This window comes from Amphiura filiformis, chromosome 14 (genome assembly GCF_039555335.1).
Source record: "Amphiura filiformis chromosome 14, Afil_fr2py, whole genome shotgun sequence".
In the NCBI taxonomy this organism is placed as follows: Eukaryota; Metazoa; Echinodermata; class Ophiuroidea; order Amphilepidida; family Amphiuridae; genus Amphiura; species Amphiura filiformis.
Genome location: NC_092641.1, coordinates 37,853,870 through 37,873,906, shown reverse-complemented (window position 1 = coordinate 37,873,906; position 20,037 = coordinate 37,853,870). Strand labels below are relative to the sequence as shown.

The 20,037-nt window shown below is 36.7% G+C and overlaps 1 protein-coding gene across 1 annotated transcript in view; it reads right to left on the bottom strand.

Annotated features, from left to right (window-relative positions):
- Positions 1-19,304, bottom strand: part of LOC140169402 (uncharacterized) — a 44,110-nt gene extending 24,806 nt beyond the window's left edge. The window contains exons 1-16 of the mRNA XM_072192661.1: positions 19,250-19,304; positions 18,181-18,498; positions 17,005-17,319; positions 14,773-15,087; positions 12,677-12,700; positions 12,147-12,267; positions 11,491-11,713; positions 10,027-10,213; positions 8,777-9,040; positions 6,086-6,431; positions 5,364-5,490; positions 4,404-4,565; positions 3,333-3,515; positions 2,181-2,470; positions 1,163-1,313; positions 40-255 (exon numbers count right to left, since the gene is read on the bottom strand). Coding sequence (XP_072048762.1) covers positions 40-255; positions 1,163-1,313; positions 2,181-2,470; positions 3,333-3,515; positions 4,404-4,565; positions 5,364-5,490; positions 6,086-6,431; positions 8,777-9,040; positions 10,027-10,213; positions 11,491-11,713; positions 12,147-12,267; positions 12,677-12,700; positions 14,773-15,087; positions 17,005-17,319; positions 18,181-18,498; positions 19,250-19,304 — 3,297 coding nt within the window. The remainder of the gene's footprint in view (positions 1-39; positions 256-1,162; positions 1,314-2,180; positions 2,471-3,332; positions 3,516-4,403; positions 4,566-5,363; positions 5,491-6,085; positions 6,432-8,776; positions 9,041-10,026; positions 10,214-11,490; positions 11,714-12,146; positions 12,268-12,676; positions 12,701-14,772; positions 15,088-17,004; positions 17,320-18,180; positions 18,499-19,249) is intronic.
- Between the last annotated feature and the right edge of the window lie 733 nt (positions 19,305-20,037).

Genomic DNA, 20,037 nt, shown 5'->3' with positions numbered 1-20,037 from the left:
CTGCAGTACTGATTTAACATTTGAAATGGCGACGTTTACCTTTGAAGATGATAACTGGGCATTATTAATAGCCCGAACTGTGAGAAATACTACCATCCCGTGACTGAGTGCCGGGTGATGTATGGTGTATGCACTGTGGCTGTGGGTATCAAATTGTCCCAAGTCTGGTATGATATTAGCTGCATCGCTACTGAGTCCAACTTCGTATTTAAAGATCTTGCTTTCTGGATCATCGGCTTCCCAAGTAATAACAAGCTGGAAGAGGAAAAAGTTATTAAGAAACACAAGGTTTTTAATACTGTCATAACACTTGCCATTGTCCCACTAGGCTTATCATCATCGCCCCCCTCCCTCTCTTTATCATACTGATCATCGTTATCTAGTTTATTTGGCTTCCGTCATACTCTCCTCCTCACTTTCGTTTCGTTTACTTCAACGCAATTATTATCCTATACAAATAATTTAACAGTTTAAATTTTCGAAAGAGCTCTGGTCCCTGGCGCATTGCTATGAACTGCAGAAGTAACACTTGATCATATAGCCCGTATGTTTAATAATAAAAGGGGATAGTAAAATAACATTGCTGGAAAAATCCAGCAAATTTAAGAGACGGTACCCAGTACCATCAAATTGTGTTCGCCATACCTCGAAAAGATTTTAAATCTAATTGGATTAACACTACGGCACTGCTCATACTTCCAGGACAACGAACGCGCAGTGGTATTGGTACTATCAGCGCAATGGCGGTACATTCACAATGTGCGTCACAATTCCCTTTTCGATGTCAAACATAGGGGAATAGTATTTGAAGTCTGTAAGCGCCATCATATAGAGTGTATGCAATAAACCAACCGGAACGGTACAATTAAAATGGCAGCCATGCTGGAGGACAGTTATAAGATAACTTAAGATGACAGAGGGACAGGTGTCTAGATCGATTCCACAACCATTCATACCTATCACACGTTTTATTGTATTATCATGCGATTTTTACCGTGGTACCTTATGGAGGACAAAATTTTATTTAAAATGAGGATGACTCTGTCATGAGTGACGTATTATAGCTACCCTCTATTGTGTTCGCCATATCTCGAGAATATTAATCTACTTGGATTGACACTACGGCAATGGAATCGAAAAATGGTGAATAACATGTACTTACGTTTTTATCTATAGCCAGATATATTGAGTTTTGAAAAGCAGATAGTCTGTCACAGTTACCAACATCAGCATCCGTACAAATCGATTCATTTCGCTCTGCCATTAACGGAATCAACTCCAATTCCTTGGCAAGTGTTTCTTTGGAATTTTGTCTGAAAAACACGGTAATAATAATTTTAAAAGTTATTGAAATACGTCACCATTATAATTGAGAAACCGATAAAATACATCTCACATGTTTGTATGTTGCAAAGTTTAAGCAAACTAGTTAGTTGACGAATAAATAACAATTACATCTCTAGACAAGATTTCTAAAAAACGGATTGTTACAATCTGAGACAGAACTAAAAAAGATTAGTTTGCGTAACTGTCTATCAAACTCCTATACAATCCTTGATTGGTAAGTAGCGCGTAAAAGAAAGGATGAATCAGCTGGTGCCTTCATCGGAAAAAAGTAATCGCAAAAGATTACAAGGCAAAAAGCAACTTTTCTAGGCATTGTTGACATAGTGCCTTCAGGAAAGAAAGTTTTCTACTTTCTATTACGTAGACGTAACTTTTGAGACGGTTTGTATGTTTGAAGGTGCAAAATAATCATAACGCGCCCTGTTTAAATCAGCACGACAAATCGTAAGCAATTTTTTTCTGAGTTTGATTGACAGGTGACGTCTGAGACAAACTAGTTTTTTTTAATTCTATCTCCGATTATAGTTTCACTCTATTTGGCCACGAAGGTATTTTTACAAAATGGAGATGATACAGCAAATGTTTTATGTTTTACTTTTCAAAAAGGATAGTTTAATTTCATTCTGTACATCTGTAGCTATACGATTTGCATGAATGTGGAGAATGAAAACGACGAAGTTTAAAATTAACTATTCCAGCTGAAATCCATACACCCCTATGGAAGACATGACATAAATGGGGTTAGCTGATTGAGTGACACTATTTCAAAATCTATGTCTTCCATAGGGGGTGTATGGATTTCAACTGGAATAGCCCAATGGTGTACAACTTACAAACATTTTTCCTTGGCATTCAATATTTTACACCGCTTTCGTCGTGCATTTACAAACCACACGTCCGTCGCACCGGCTACGCGGATTAGTCCTGGCGTTACAACACCTCTTTCTATATCAACTGCTGAAATAAGTGGCGGAGAATCATCAATAACAACACCATCGGAGCACACTGCCACAGATGGTTGCAGAGCTGTGTTATAGGCAGTCACGGTAACGTAATACTTTTTACCAACTTCAGTTGATTGCGATGGCATTACGAGAAGAGAAGTATCTGTTATTTGACCACTCTGTAAGGAAAATTATAACATGTTATTCTCATTTCATTTTAATGAAAAGAACATTGCCCATTATATAAGAAAACTCTAGCGGTCGCCAAATAACTTGACAGTGCTATCTGATTAATTTTCTTTTATTCAGTTTACTTGGTTATGAACAACATGTAGACGTAACAAAGTGGTGAAGGTCTTAGACTCTGATGCAAGGACCCTGCCCTGGGCATCATGGGAGATCAGCGTCTGAATGCTATATGATTAACTCAGGTAAAAAAGTAAAATGTTTCCGTAAATTAATGAACCGTGTACTGTGTCCGTAAGAATCCCAATGTGGATTGGTATATGTTAAAACAAAATATTTTTGTTCCCCTTCTTAAAATATGGAGATGACCATTCTAAACGAAAAAAAATAGGGATCTATCTAAGACCCCTGTACATACCCTCTGAAAGTGTTTGGTTAAGATTGCCGAATTGGGCAGACTTGCACCATATTTAAGGGATCTGGAATGAGTGTTTAGAGCGTTTCGACAGTATTTTTTGTGGGACATGAGAGCACATCAGACATATCGAATTGCATTCTGAATACGAAGAATGTCTTTCTGAAATCAAATAATTTTCATTTTTTGAAATTCACGATATAATACAGATTTTATGACAAATTATTAAAATTTGATATTTTTCACATTTTTGATATATAACAGTCCTCGAAGTAAATTTTATAAATCTAATGACATATTCTTAAAGTGTATGTAGCTGGGAGGAAAAGCCGACGATCAATTGAAAATTTTGACCTTTGTTTTTGAAGAGGGGACAAAATAAAAATGTTGAATAACACTCCTTAATATAAGGCATGACACTGTATTTTATTGTTACTTACTTTCGGTACTTCTTTGACACATTCAGTACCAACCCAAACGCGGTAGAATTGAATCCTACTTTCTTTGTCAATGAATTTCCAATTTGCCCATAAGTCACGTGACTGTTGAAAATCTACTTCGGGTGAGCCTGCTTTCCCATCGTGAACAACACCGTCTGTGGGAGGTGTTGTATCAATTTGTATCTGCAACATGAATGGAGTCGTCAAATTTTGTTGATGTTGGTTTTTAATTTGTTTTATGTAAAACAAAATATAGCCCACGTTTGTCAAGCTTCTTTAATGTAATCAAACATTTGAATATATGAATACAAAACCCACCCAAGTCCATACTTTGGCCAAATTGAGTTAAGCATGGGAAGTTGTTGCTATACATAGGCCTGTTATATGTATGAAAGCACAACTCAAATTCATCCTCTGTGTCTATTGAACATGTGAAAAATAGCATGTATGAAAGAACCACCCAAGTCCAGGATTTGAGTCTTGTAACACATTGATTGAAATCCAGTATGTATAAAGGTCCACTTGTAACACATTCATTGCTGGAGAATGACTTTTGAAAAAAGAAAATGGGCTTAATGAAGGAAAGTGTGTGGTTTATATTACATGGCAGTATGTTTATCAACATCATACATACATGTGTGCTTTATTTTGTATTATCTTACTAGTGGTAATCTCGATTCATTTGTATCGTCATCGATGTAATTTTGGACAACACACTAAAATAGGCATACTTTCGGAACCGTTACCAACGAAGCAGTGGCGTAGCAGAGGGGGCACGTGCCCTGGGCGCCCCCCTTAGGGGGGCCGAATTGACCAATTCAGCATTGATTTTTTTCAAAAATTGGGGAGGGTGCCATTATGTATCTTTAGCCCTGAGCGCCACAATCCCTAGCAACGGGCGAAAGACAAGAGACGAATCAGACAAAACCAATTTATTTCATTGCGCTGATTGGTCAACACCGGCAATTGACATCAAATTGACCTCACATATATAACAGCGTCACGTTCACATATGAAATCTAATCGTTTCTAATATATTTGAACAAAATACAATAAACATATTACACTAACCTTTAATGTTTGTGCTGATGAGAGACCTGCTTTATTTGTTGCTGTAACCGTCAGAAAATAATCATGATCATGAACCAACGAGCCATCCGGGAATGCTATTTTGTGCAACTTTGTAAAACATTCGTTGTTCTTTGCTATGCAATAGCAAGTATTGTCACTGCACTATGAGGAAGATATGAAAACATTAATGATATTAAACCATAATTGATTTAAAAGACTTTAGCAACATGGAAATAAATAAATAAATAAATAAATAGATAAGTAATTAAATAAATAAATAAATGTCAGCATTTCATAGCGCCTTTCCAACTTGTTCAAAACGCTTAATAAAACACTTTATTGCCCTGCCACTATCACATCAGAATCATATTGATTCTACAAGGGTGCAACCGTAGTGCAGCTCCTCCCGGGAGCTCCTCTCAGCAATTGGATTGTAATTATCCCTTGCCAGCCTTCCCATTACACTTGGGTGGGGTGAGGCAAAGTGAGATAAAGCGCCTTGCCCAGGTGTGGTGGGTGGTACCGATGCGTGTGCGAACCCGCAATCCAGCCAATAATCTGATTGTGAGTCATAGCCGTACCGCTGCACCGTGCCTTCACAGTACATCTTATTCGACTGTTAACAGAATTTAGTCATGACAATGAAAGTTACCACTCCTCCGTACGCCATACATAAATTTGCCCAGCCCCATTTATATATATTTTTTAAACTGTACCACAATTGGGTATTACGAATCGTTGTATATGATGTGCAGTTAATATTCATATATTCTTTAATACATAGGCATGATAGAGTGCTTCAGTTTTTACACACAAAATATTTTTTACACACAAATTTTTCATTTAAAAAGGTAATCAGACTTCCATAGCATGTGCAATAAATTAGCATTGAAATCAAGTTGGTTTTTCACGCATTTTAAAAACATTTGGCCTATGGCGTATGCTGCTGTGGAAAGTTACCTGAGCTCTGTGGACGACTGGTATGTTTGCAGCAGCTATAATTTGAACCGTAGATGTCGAATTATCGTAAAGTTGCCAATGCAGTGTGTGGATGCCACTATGTGTGTCTACAACTTCAAAATCCGCCCTGGTAGGATCATCAAAAATGATAAAAGAAAAACAAAATGAAACAGTATTCAATGATCTACAATTTTGTATAACTTCACTCTGGTTGACGTGGTCGATTGTATCACTGTAATCATCTCACTTTAGAAATCACTCAACAAAATGCTACGGCGACTATAATTAAAGACAGAGATAAAAAGAATTTATCGCGTCTGACACCATCTGTCAATCAAATTCGAGCACGGTTTCTTTACAAGTGTCGTGATGATGACTTGCTGAACGCGGCGGTATAACCGGGCGCCTTATTCTTAATTTTGCACCTTTAAACATGCAAACCTTCTCAAAAGTTAGGTCTTTATAGTAGGAAACTTTCTTTCGCGAAGGCACCATGCCAACAATGCCTAGGAAAGCTGCTTTTTGCATTGTAAAAGTACGTAATTTTTCGCCATTTGCTGCTATTCCTTTTCTCCGATCAGCACCAGATAGATCGGTCTTCCTTTAAGCGCTATTAACCTGTGTAAACCAATCAAGGATCGTAACTGACAGTGACATCAGATGCGATAAATTATTTTTATCTCTGTTTTTAATTATATCATGTTGTTTATACCAGAACTTACCTCATGTCATGGAGATTCTGACTGTAATGCACTCCTAAATGCATCCCATCTCTAACAAGCCATAGATTTGATATTACGGGTGGTGATGAATCAACAAAGATCTCGACGGGTTCTCTTTTCACGTTGTCAACAAAATCTTTAGCGGTTATGATAAAGGTCAAGCGGTCACCATCTTCAAAGTCGAAGTTTTGGCTGACTTGTGTAGTGCTTCCGGGGAGGTCACTGTATGTATCAGAAACAGTGCCCCAATTTGGACGGAAGACGGAGAATTCAACTCGGAAAGATGTTATGCCGTATGAGTTTGGTATTTCCATTCGGTTTTTGAGGCCAAAGTCTTGGTCGTATGCTTTAAAATATTAAAAAATACATCAATTATTAAATGAATGGAGCCCTACCCATACTTTTGAGTAATTTTCTCCCGCCTTTGCCTTATCGGCGAAGATTTTCAATTTACTAGGAACTTTCTTGTAAGGACCATATGAAATTATTTTAATCTCCATCGTATCACAAAAGAAAGTTCATTATTTTTCAAGTGAACGAAATTCAAGATTTTGTGTTGTTTGCCCATCTCCGTTTTGGGTGCACTGTTAAAATAAAATTAAACAAGTTGTTTAAAATTTTAAACAACCACAAGTTACCAGGTGAATCGCTCAATAGTTGTTTAAAAATTAAACAACTCAAAATTGTTTAATTATTAAACAGTTTGTTGTTTAAAATGTTGACCAAGATTTAAACAACTGTTGTTTAGTGGTATAATTAAACAACTTAGTTGTGTAAGCCTAGATTAAACAACAGTGTTTAAATTGTAAACGGTTGTTTAAAGAAGGTTGTTTAAAAATATGTTTTTATTCACTGAATGTTGTTTACGTTTTATCAAACATTTTACTTGTATGTGTACACGTTTTACATTGAAATCGTTCGCTATTCTATGTATACATGCTGCTGCTAAAACTGAATGTGATTTTGTGATCTGTGTGGTAAAAAAACTGAGCATAATATTGCTGATGTTAACTATAAGCTTACCTGTACAAGCATACTGTATCTTACAACACAGTAAGCTTACAGGCATAGTATCAATTTTTTAACCACATGTGGATCACAAAATTGCTTCCAGTTTGTGCACAGCAAACATTTACATAAATAGAGAGCGATACAGGCCTAAAACTTGTACACTTGCTGTATAAAGTTCAATAAAATTCCTTCGCTTCTCTCCACACATGCATGCTTGTCAAAACGGCCATCTTGGATTATGCAAATAATATTAAACAACTCGATGTTTAAAATGCCGATTTGGCGGTAAATTAGCATTTTTTAAACAACTCTGTTTAAATTGATTATTTTGCCTTTTCATTTGTTGTTGTTTAAAACAATCAAGCTCCAATTTTTTGATTTTGAACAACTCTGTTTACTTTTCTGAACAACATTCTTTTAAACAGCAAAATTTTAAACAGTGTTCTAACGGTGTGGGATGTTGATTATGTGTGTATTTAGGTCTTGTGTGGTAAGCGTTGGTTGATGTGCATAAGAAAAGAAACTTGTTCTATGGGACACATTGCAAAGTTTTCCAGTTCAGTGGTTTAGAGAAAGTAGTGAAATTGCCACTCACACTCAGCTACACTCAGCACAGTGTTGCTCACTATGCAGCCTTTCTGCCCAAGGTGAGAACTGCTATATTTAAAAAGAGGATCAGGATGGTCTTACGCCCAACCCTGCCTTATAGATGCAATGGAGATGGGTTGGAATCAATTAAATGCCGAGATTTCCTGTTCGTATTCATAAGTATTTCAAACATTCTTATGTACACGGTTGTTTGATGGGATCATTTATTAGTGTTTCAAACAAAACATCATGTATAACCAAATTTTAGGCTTAAACAGCTTAAAGTGATATCGTGCTAATGTATACTGATGCTTTTGAGTCGTTCTCAGCTTTAATTTCCCTTCTTTTACAAAATTATTCACTTTTATAGTATTTTTTAAAGATTTTTCGAATATAAAATGTACCTATTAATGACAAAATTGGTGGCGCTATTTAGTTACTGGAAATTTCAAGTCATAATTCCTTTTATAATTTGATCAAATATGTTTATAAAATTTCCTTGTTGCTTGTTTCACCTATTCCAGCTGTTTTAATGACGGTATTAATCACCTAACCCTTGCACATAAAGAAATATGATTTAGGATAAATAGCGCCATCTATAGTTTGCATTTAGTTAATAATGAAGCCAATTCTATATACATCTAATAGCCGTGTGTAATTGACACCGTAAACTTACTATTAAATGCAAACACTTTAATTATTGACACCATAAAACTTTGTGGCATTATCTCAAAGCGAAAACAATTTTTATATCGTGGAAATGAGGCATACTAACAAAGTATTATATCTTCATTGAAAGACGAGAGTATGATTGTCAACAGATTTGTTTCTTTCATAATTGGAAAGAGTGGATACCATTAATCACAAAAGTACAAATTACTTAAAATTTACATGAGCAGAATAATTTATTTTGAGGAAAAGAAAAGTGTCAAGTTCAATTTGCCATAGTAAAACTATAGTGCGCCCAAACAATATTCTTGTGTGCACCAGGCCATATAATTCAGTACGCATGTAGAAATGCAATGAATAAGTTTGAAATTATTGGTGTGTATGTGTATATTGTATTGTCTCAGAAGGTGCGGTGATACATACCACTTTCTATACCCGTGTAGTCGCTAATCGCAGCTAATAAGTGTTTACTTTGGTGGACAACATTCTTAAAATGTCCTCCCCAGGTAAAGGTTACTTGCATGCTTCCAGTTTGTACAATCCAATTATTTCCATTTACGGGTGAAATTCTTATCGGAGATGAAGATGATGTTGATATGGATGAACCGGCATCATAAAAGAGAAATCGTCGTGTTTTCTTGTGGTTGCCGGCATTATCATCAGCCGTCAGAATGAAAGAATACACGCCTGCATGAAAAATACACGATAACGAAGTAAAGAGTGTTATCTTAAAGATCAGCTAATGATACAAGGATACACCGGTTTAATAAATGATAAAGTCAATCCACATGTACACGTGGCAATGGCATTTGGGATGTTGATTATCAGAACGCTTGCTTGGAGACATAAGGGGACCACAATAATTGTTGTAAGCCCTTGCTCGGAGGCATAAGGGGACCACAATAATTGTTGTAAGCCTTGCTCGGAGGCATAAGGGGACCACAATAATTGTTGTAAACCCTTGCTTGGATGCATAAGGGAACAACAACAATTGTTGCAAGCCATTGCTTGGAGGCATAAGGGGACCACAACAATTGTTGTAAGTCCTTACTTGGATGCATAAGGGAACCACAACAATTGTTGCAAGCCCTTGCTTGGAGGCATAAGGGGACCACAACAATTGTTGTAAGCCCTTGCTTGGAGGCACAAGGCGGCCACAACAAGTGCTGTAAGATTCCTTGTGAGCATTATGTATATTCCGTTGTTGATCAATTAAGTTGCTGGACATTTATATAAATCTAATAGAACCGACAATGTTCCTTTTTGTGCAGGCTTGGACTTTGGTAGTTTAGGAAAATTAAGTGGTGATCTTATTATTCAATACTTTATTCAATGCAAGGTATGGACAATTATAGATCATCATTTGTCCAAATGAGCCAAAATTACAGAGCATTTTTTCCAAAATCTGTACCGTTAATCCCATGTTGCTAATTTTCTTCACAAGTTTGATCATGAAAATTGTGGTGCTGCCTGTTATGTTAAAAAAAGTAAAATGATGAACATGAGATTGTTTAGAAAGTTGTCTTCAATTTGATTAAAAAATAATTTGGTACAGCTGCATTTGATACCTTAGGCGCAAGAATAATTATATTCACTTAAATTTAATTACATCTTCTAATTTTCATTTCATAGTCCCCTCTCGAATTCGTTCGGTGAAGACACAAACTATTTACCTGTGCCTTTTCCTGACGTTGAATATGATATTGCCTCCCATGTAGATGACTGGTATTCCATACGATTACAAACACTTCTCTCTCTCAGTTGGTTTCCATCAAACTCGTGTTCACACACCTCAAGCTCGAATTTATAAATACCCGAGTCATAGTCAGACCAGTTGCTAGAGGTTACAGATATATCAGACTGTGATCAAATATAAATAATATTTGCATACACAAATTAAAACTTAATTAATAGTTTTCTTATAAAACAAAATATGTTGTTTTTGTTAATCAGACTGTGATGAAATATAAATAAAGATATTTGCATACACTAATTAATTTTTGTTAATCACGTCAATGTGTATTATTTGCATGTACTGTTGATGGTAAGTCGCTATTTTGTTACGATTCTAGTCTATTCCGGGGATCCGATGTAGTGAGAAATTTACAAGCGCTTATTTTGCAAGAGGCAATTTGGAAAACTTGTTGCAATTTTGTAAGGTAATTTTATCATGTTCAAACAGATTCTTGTCTGGAATCATAGACCACTACGGATTCGTTATGCTGTGTTCGAGTATTAATCAAGTAGTATTTAGTTTTCCCAAAACTTCGCCAAAACATCAGTTTGCAAAATTTGATAAATGTATCAATGTTTTAATAGATCATTTCAAATCAAGTTCGGAAAACCAGGCGCAGGGTACCATCGTTCAACAAAAAGTCAGACATCGACAAGAAATGTCATGAATCACGGTACACGTTCGACAGAAATATATTATCAGCTTATTTAGCCAATGTCAACATAGGGTCATCAGGTAAAATATTTTCCTAACATATTGAAGTAATATCTCCACTATTTGGCACTTCACAATATGATAGTAATGGAAAGAAATTGGCATTTTATATGTCTTTCATGTTCAGACTAAATAGTTGCGTTTGTGTTAGCTTTGATGACCCAGAATTATAGACTGGGTCATCATAAACAAAGTGTCTTCGGAAAACTTCGATTTGTCGATTTGAAAAGGCTTATTAAAGAAATAGGCATGCTAGTAATAGGCACACTACATAAAGATATTTAATAGGTGTAACAAATTTATGAAATTCTGCTTTGTATAATGTGAACAATGGGCTATTTCAGTCGGAATCCACACACCCCCTATGGAAGACACGGGGAAGACATGGACTTAATCTTCAACAAATGGAGTGGGAATTTCAAATGGGGTCAGCTGAATGAATGACTCCCATTACCGTGTAGAATATTATGAATTTGTCTTCCATAGGGGTGTATGGATTTCTACTGCAATAGCCCAATGTCATCATATTTTACTTAAGAAAAACTAGAGGTACTTAACAAGACGTCAAAAATAACATTCGTGTATTGACGTCTACCAAAGCCAAAATTGCAATGTTCATCGTTGTGCTTGATGCTCCTAATTTATGGAGAAATCACTATTACTTTTCTATTATAAAAAAACATCTCACCGATTTTGTGACGCTAGGACTGATGTGCAGCATCTGTGTTTTACATTCATCGGTTCCGGTGCAGTGATAGGGATCCTCCAGATCAAATAAGAAGTAATTCGTTCTCGTTATCGTCTTCCCGATATATTCTCTTGTCATTATTCTATCGGAACTCCCCGATTCTTTATCCATATCTATAACTTTTAACACACCCCCACTAGTGGACTGAACGCTGAATTTGATTCTGAAAAGTTACCAAAACGTGGTGCAATTGTCATCAAATATCAATAGCTATTTTGTGTAGATTATTCATCCAATATATAGGAAGAGCCTGCTTGAAAATAATGCTCTATACATACCAACTCATGGCAAACGAAGACCGGGAGGACCACGTACCTCCGATGTTACCTACATTCAGCGTGTGCTAGCGTATGATACAGGCATTCAAGCGGAACAGATCGCTAGTCATGGAGAAATCTTGTGGAATGCCTGCTCCGCAGCCGAAGGATGATGATGGTGATGATGATAATGATGGTGATGATTAGATGTAGGCTGTGTGGGTTTCTAACGATATGTATCTTGTAATACATTGTCAATGTAGATTAGACTATATAATGTGCGAAACATGGAAGAGAGGACCACATAAATAAAATAAACAAACAAGCGGGCAAACAAACCTGTAATTACGAAAGTTATTGTTGTTGATAACGGTGTTTTGTCTATTTAAAGCCAAGGTTGCGGCACAGGCTACGTTAGTAGTTTTGGGGGCCAGGCTACTTCCCGCATCTATACACGATGCTGAAATACAAGAAATCAAAGTCATTATTAAGTGTAGATTTGTTTAATTGGGTAAATCAACATTATGGGCAACGGTTGAATTGGAAACAGTGTTGCTTCGCTGGCACTCTTTGACAGCAAAACTTCGGTGAGATTGGCTACGCTTTTTCATGCCGTCTTAGTTATATATGGTTTTGTCAAACATTGTCAAAAACTATACAAGGAGGTTCTCGAACCACTAATCTCGCGTGCTTCCACGATTAGGTAACAAAAGTAGAAACAAGGGTGGTTATCGAAACACGAAGCTGGACTTTGGGGCTTTCCCTGTTTGTAATAAATAAATACAAATTGAACAAAACAATGTATTACTCCATACCTACCCCCACCTATAAACCCCTGCACCCAAGTATGTGTACCAAGAATATCTTACCTACAACTCCTCTTGAAAATGTAGCTGAAAGAAGAAAAAACGAATTGAAACAAATTACAGAATGAAGAATCCATGATATCATTCATTATTGTAAATACATTCTTCCACAAAATATACCTACTGAATTGGTTATAATATCTTCACGTATTAAAAGGTCTGTTTACTGGCTCATTCTCCGATAAAGTGTTCAAGTTTGGTCTCAGGAATGACAAAATTCCAACCACGAAGAATTCATGAAAATCATTCAGAATCGTAAACTTTAATAGTTTCAGAACACAAAACAACGCATGGGTGATTTTTCAACAATACTTCATTTTTGAGCAATATTACTTGTACGCATTGGGGGTAACGTATCTGTGGTAACGTATCTGTGAAGCCCTTCCCACCTTTGTCTTAATCGTGCAAGTGTAAAAACTTCCCGACTTAATACCAATATCTGATCAGTCATCACCCAATGTACTAAAGTCTGGTATGGTATTTGGCTTCATTTATCACAGCGTTGTTTCCGAGGGGAGTAGAATTTAGGTAACGTATCTGTGACAACATGAACGTAACGTCAGGATATTTTGCCATTAAGAGACCTGATTTTTTTATACTTTGGAACCATTGTGTTATGTACCACATATATAATATATCTATGGAACCTGCTTGATCTATAACATATGAGAACAATCATCTAGCCAATTATTTTCACACATTGTTATCCATTGGAAACATTGTAACGTATCTGTGAACAATATTCGCGACATAGCCTCAAAGACCTATTGGAAAAAATTAATAACCTGTGTTGTGATGTTTTATGCTTTAAAATTAAGGCATGATACCCGCTAATGAAAAGTACCTATAATCCATTATATGTGCGCATGTTTAGGGAGCAGAGACACATTATACGGAACGCACCTTGGCTGGCGACATGGAGGAAAACAATGAATATGCATAATCAGCTTTATTGTTTTATACTTTCTAGGCATGTTAAAACCTCTAGCCTCATACATTTTAGAAAGCAAGTATAAGTTTTATTAATAAAAGTCATTTCTTTCGGACGAAACAAGTCTGAATACGACTTGAAACTATGGGCGACACAGATTTGGCATTTTGAACACTTTATCGGAGAATGTGCCTACTACATAATTAGTGACAATGAAAGGACATGTATTATTAAATGTTCCATTGCCAATTATCTTCTTCTTTCTTCCTTTCTTTCAGTTTTTACAAGCCGAGCCGATAGGCCGGCTTGTATTGTTTTTCAGCGATTTCTTTCTTTCTTTCTTCTTTCTTTCTGTCAATTTGCTTCTTCTCCAATATGCAACATCGCACATTGACGCCACTTGAACATGTGCATTGTTACTACACTGTGTCTTTAGGGTGTTCACAGATTTAGGGTCAAAAGTCATTAAGGGGTAGCTACTTCCGGTTTATGGCCAAAAACATGATTTTTGACACTAAAAATGCTTCTTCTACAAATAACATGGAACAGTGATGACACTTGCACATAAGCATTGATATTAGTCAATGTCTTTTAGGTGTTAACAAATATGGAGCCAAAGGTCACTTCCGGTCCAAGACAAAAAATCTTCAAAATGCCTCTTCTGCCACAAACAACATAGCAGAGTGACGCCACTTATTAAGGGGTCATTTCCGGTCTATAACTAAATACCTTCGATAATTTTTATTAGCCTGGAAAAACATAGCAGAGAGCCTGTATGTTCACACATGAATTGTTATTACAAAGTGTAAATGAGACATTTTTTATTTGGGGTCAGAGGTGATTAAGGGGTTACTTCCGGTTTAAAACAAAATGACGTCAACAATTTTTATTAGCCAGGAAAAAATAGCAGAGAGCCGGTATGTTCACACATCAATTGTTGTTACCCTGTGTATATGTGGTATTTTTTTTTTTTTTTTTCAAAGGTCATTAAGGGGTCACTTCCGGTCCGAGACAAAATACCTTTGCAAATTGCATCTTCTTCCATAAACAATAACTGAGTGACGCTACTTGCACACTTGAATTGACATTAGCCAGCGTCTATAGTATATGTTCACAGATTGGGGTCAAAGGTCTTCTCTTTTTGAGTAATGGAATCTATAATTCTTACCTTGTGTACCGGAACAGATCACACTAGCATCTTCATCGTGATTACAATTATTATCTCCCCAAGTATTATGTGTACATTCAGTCAGAGTACTCTCAGTGCCAGAACATGAAACATCGTCCAACCATATCTGTCCTGATCCAGACCCATATGTACCAGAGGCCACAACTGTACCAGATGTGAAGCCAAGTTGTCGACATGCAACTGTAGCACCATTATTATCAAAATAATCGTCACACACAGTACCCCATTGTTCATCATGGTATATCTCTAAACGACCTGCTGAAGAGCTTCCTCCAACTAAACGAATATCTGGACCTGCAAAAACAACAAAAATTACCTGTTATCCCCAACTTGGATCTGAATAATAAGACTCATCGAAGTCCAACTTGCAACTTAGTAAGGTAGTAACACAAAAAAATGCTCTTAAAACGTTTAATCAAAACATTTAACTGTCAGGTCATGTAAAGATCATGAATACGTTTTTAAAACGTTATTGTGAAATATTTTAGGCAACCATTTTTGCAAAATGTTTTGTCAACAGTTAAATAACATTCTGTTAGAATATTCTGCAATACGTTTCCAAAAATATTTTATGAATGTTAGTGAAACGTTTTTATACCCTTTATAACCCAACATTTAAACCATATACACTGTAAAACGTTGTGCGTTTGCTGGGTAGTCATTATCAATGTTATGAACAGTCATGACCTCACTCATGAATATTAATTGAGGGCGTGGCTAATTAGCATAAAGCAATAATCGGTCGATAAATCAATAAATCGATAATCGATCGTTAAGCGAGAAATTGTGATGTGGATGACTGCGAAAAAATCTTTTTGGTCCTAAATATTGCTGCGGTCTATATCAAAAAATTGGTATATTTATGGGTCCACTTTCAAATAAGCCAGTTCGCAATTTCAGAATCATGATGCATTGTGGGTAATATTTGCCGATTTTTTGGAGATAAACACGAGGAGGCTGCAGTGCATTTCCAATGGCGGCGAACTTTGCACTTCCTTCAAAAACATATTTTTGTAAAACATTTTTTATTCATTCCTACATATGTTAATATTTCCTGTGAAATACAAATATAAATTTCCTGCGAAGACCAAACTGTCAGCGAAATTCCAGTACAAAACGTTTTTACGGAAACGTCAAAGTTCACCCCATTGAAAATGTACAGTAGCCTCGTTGTGTTTATCGCTATATTTATTTGGCGACTTTGTTTCTGCACATGCGCAGTTGTAATTGCGAAAGGGCTTATTGTCAGCGGCACGTCCCTACCAAAATCAAACTTGAGTACCCACCCCGGGGGTGAGACACACGGACGCAATAAGCAGGACGCGTTATACGGTCGAGTCCTGGTCTTTTGGCTTTAATTCTGTTAATTCTGTTAATATTCTTTTTTATCTTGGTGTGTGCGAGGGGTGGGAATAATAAAATAGCAATTCGGTATGATATAAATCACCATAGTATTATATCACCTGTTCAGTGATTCTTCCCGTTTGATTGATCGCTCCCATTTACACATCAACCAAGGGCCCCGCAGAGCGAGGGCATCCTGCTAATTTGTTATGAAAATCGGTTGCCAACCAAATGGGTCCCCTCTACTGGCAGGCACGTGCGTATTGCGGACTACACCATCGCGCTCCTCGTGAACGACGCAGAGCCACGCAATTTACGTGTCAAAGACAAGTGGACTTCGCTAGGGGGAGAGGCATTATTGGCTTGCTAACCACAATATAATAAATAAACCTTTTTTCTTACGGAAAGAAGGAAAAAGAGAGGAGGACAAAATATGTACATGGGCGGGTAGGGCTATATTAATAGCTCAATAAAATACGGGCATGTGAATTAAAAGCAAATAAAGCCATATATCTATTTTTAAAATAATACTAAGCTTAATGAAATACGAACAAATAATTTGAATGTAATTTTTAGTTTATTTGTTTGTGATGACCTTCGCTAGGGGGAGTGGCATTATTGGCTTGCTAACCACAATATGATAAATCAACCTTTTTTCTTTTGTGATAACATAATTATTTGTGCCAAAATAGCCGGCCGTATTATTATAGTTCCGAACTCGAGCAGGAAGCTTTGTTTTATCTGAGCCAGATAGTAGATTTAAAAAAAGTCGACGACCTTCCACTTGAAGATACTAGATCCCCTAAATATGTCCCGTATATAGTCTTCGTCTTATTCGTTTTGAGTTATGGAAGCTATAATTCTTACCTGGTGTACCAGAACAGATCACACCAGCATCTTCATGATGACCACAATTATTATCTCCCCAAGTGTTATGTGTACATTCAGTCAGACTCCTCTCAGTGCCAGAACATGAAACATCGTCCAGCCATATCTGTCCTGATCCAGACCCATATGTACCAGAAGACACAACTGTACCAGATGTGAAGCCAAGTTGTCGACATGCAACTGTGGCACCATTATTATTCAAATCAAAAGAATCATCACACACAGTCCCCCATTGACCATCATGGTAGATCTCTAAACGACCTGCTGAAGAGCTTCCTCCCACTAAACGAATACCTGCACCCGGAAAAACAACAAAAACTACCTGTTATCCCCAGCTTGGATCTGGGGGAAGTCACCGAGGGTGACAGTTGATCTCTCAATAAAAATTGAGTTGGATGTGAAAAACAGGTCCAGAGTGTTTTTACCTCTGGTGTACTCTCAAACCACTTGCTCAAGACCAATATCATTTAAATTTCAAACATTTGATTGGAAAGATTAGCATATCCGGGTTTGACTGACAGGGTCTCAGTTTATGACTGGGAAATTGAAGTCACCCGCTAACCAGATTTGGCTGTTTTTAGACTTTTTTTTATTCTACTGAGTGATTCACGTAGTTCATTCATGTATATGGGAGTACTGCCAAAAATTTGTGATCTGTAAAAGGCGCCGACTGTGATGTCTTTGGGTCCTTGAATCGTAATTGTCACTCAGAGTGCCTCGCAGTCGGTATCCAAATCGACCCTATGCAAGCCAAATCGAATCGTTTTGATAGCAACAAGGAATCCGCCCTTTGAAATGCCTGAACTGCGATCTTTGCGGTAGATCGAGAAATTTGATGGAAACAGTTTGCTGCTATTAACAGTGCTGTTTAGTTGGTAAGGAAAACCTGTCCATTTTAAACCAAAATAACAAGGTAAAGTGAAAGAAACCCCACTGGCTATTTTGTCCATTCATACTAGTAGTTATAAGGAGAACACAATTTCCAAATTGTTCTGTTGACCTACAAACACAACGAATTGTGGCTAATTCCATTTAGGTGTTGCATGCAACATGTGTAAACATTACAAATATAGCAAACAAAATCAGTTTTGAAAAAAAATATTTAATTTCATATTATGAGATCATTATGGGTTTAACAATAGCTACATCGCTTACCAATGGAGCATACCACACCAACATCTTCACTATGACCACAATTATGAGAGCCCCAAGCATTATGATTACATTCAACCAAAGTGCCCTCAGTGCCAGTACACGATACATCATCCAGCCATATCGGTCCCGAACCAATTTCAAATGTACCAGCGGCCATAACTATACCGGACAAAAAGCCAAGCTGTCGACAAGCAACTGTGGCACCTTTATCAGTTTGATCAAATATATCATCACAAACAGTCCCCCATTGACCATTATAGTAAACCTCTAAACGACCAGAATTGTAGGCTCCTCCAACTAATCGTATTTGAGACCGTTCTGTGAAAAAAGAATGAGAAAAAAATACTATTTAGTACTATTGGTATCGACCAAGGACATGAATGATATCATATATTCATATAAATAGACAGGGAGTAACGAATTTATCATTCAGTAGACTGAACGATACGGAATTATATTTTTTGGCTATTAACCAATGAAATGTCGTTATTCATGTCTACTGAATGATAAAATGTGATATCAGACAATCGACGGTTTATGACATCAAAAAGTTTACCAACCCCAAATGCCGGACTAAAAAGCAAGAAAACGTGAACAGAGAGGCCTTAATACTCAATTTTTATTATGTTGGTATACCCTCCACTAGGGTCATAAATAGGGAAGGTTTTTATTTCAAATCGGCCATGGTCAAAATGTGTTCCACTTGACCCCACTTGAACAAATATGCACTTTAAAAAATAATTGAAGTGGGTCTTCAGACCCCACCACCACCCTTATTCCCCTATATACTGAAATATGCACATTTTGTCAGATATACAAAGAACAGATACATAATGAGAGGACATGTTGCTTCAAAACGTACATTTTATCCACTCAGAATCACTTTTCAAACACAAATTAATCATCTACTATAGAAAATAGTCTATATACAATACTTTTCTCTGAATTTCATAACACTTTGTATGATAAGATGTCCAATATTCACTAATATCGCATAAATATTACACATACAAAACTGGATAACTTCTAATAACATAGCCATGACAAAATTAGGTTGATGTATGATTACCGGACTTGCTTAAAAAGTAATTAAATGAATCTTTAGCTGTTAATATGCGACCCATCATTACAAACCCCGTCCTATGTCGCGACTTTTGAAGATACATCCCAATAAACATTACATTAAAAAAAAAAAGAATTTTGACGGGAAAATTTATATTTTCATGGACAAAAAAATTAGCAAATATGACAAATGATATTCCACTCAAAGCAGTTTACTGATTACCTTCAGGAAATCAAAAGTCTTTTCAACCATTTTTGTGTATATTATACTGGACCTTATAAATCATCCTTGTATATTTACTTTTCAACACGTTTAATGTCACTTGCCTTCTGTCCATATACTTTCTCACTAGCTTCAGACACCAACTTTATCGCTCTTTAAAGATCCACACTCTTTACATGGATATTTGGGTACATTTAGTGGGACATTTACTATAACCTGTTCATCAGTTAGGTGCTTTGTTAGAGGTGAGGTACGTGGCTCAGTGACAGGCTCTTTGCGCCAATCTATCATTTTGCTGTGAGCCGATGTTCCAAACTTGATCTGAGGGACTTGTACATCTTCACCTGTGCCGTCATAATGCTCTGCAACATTGACCGTGTGTTTCCGTGCAGAAAGTATCCATCTAACAGCCTCTTCACAAATGATTTGAGTGCTGTCAGCTGCCATTACAAGGAGGAGGTTTTCTGGGTGATCAAAATACCATTCAGAGCTTTGTTTACTCACTATGATGGGCCTACCACAGGCCCAATCTCACTTCGGGGAAAATCGGTAGTTAACTCAAAGAGCACCTA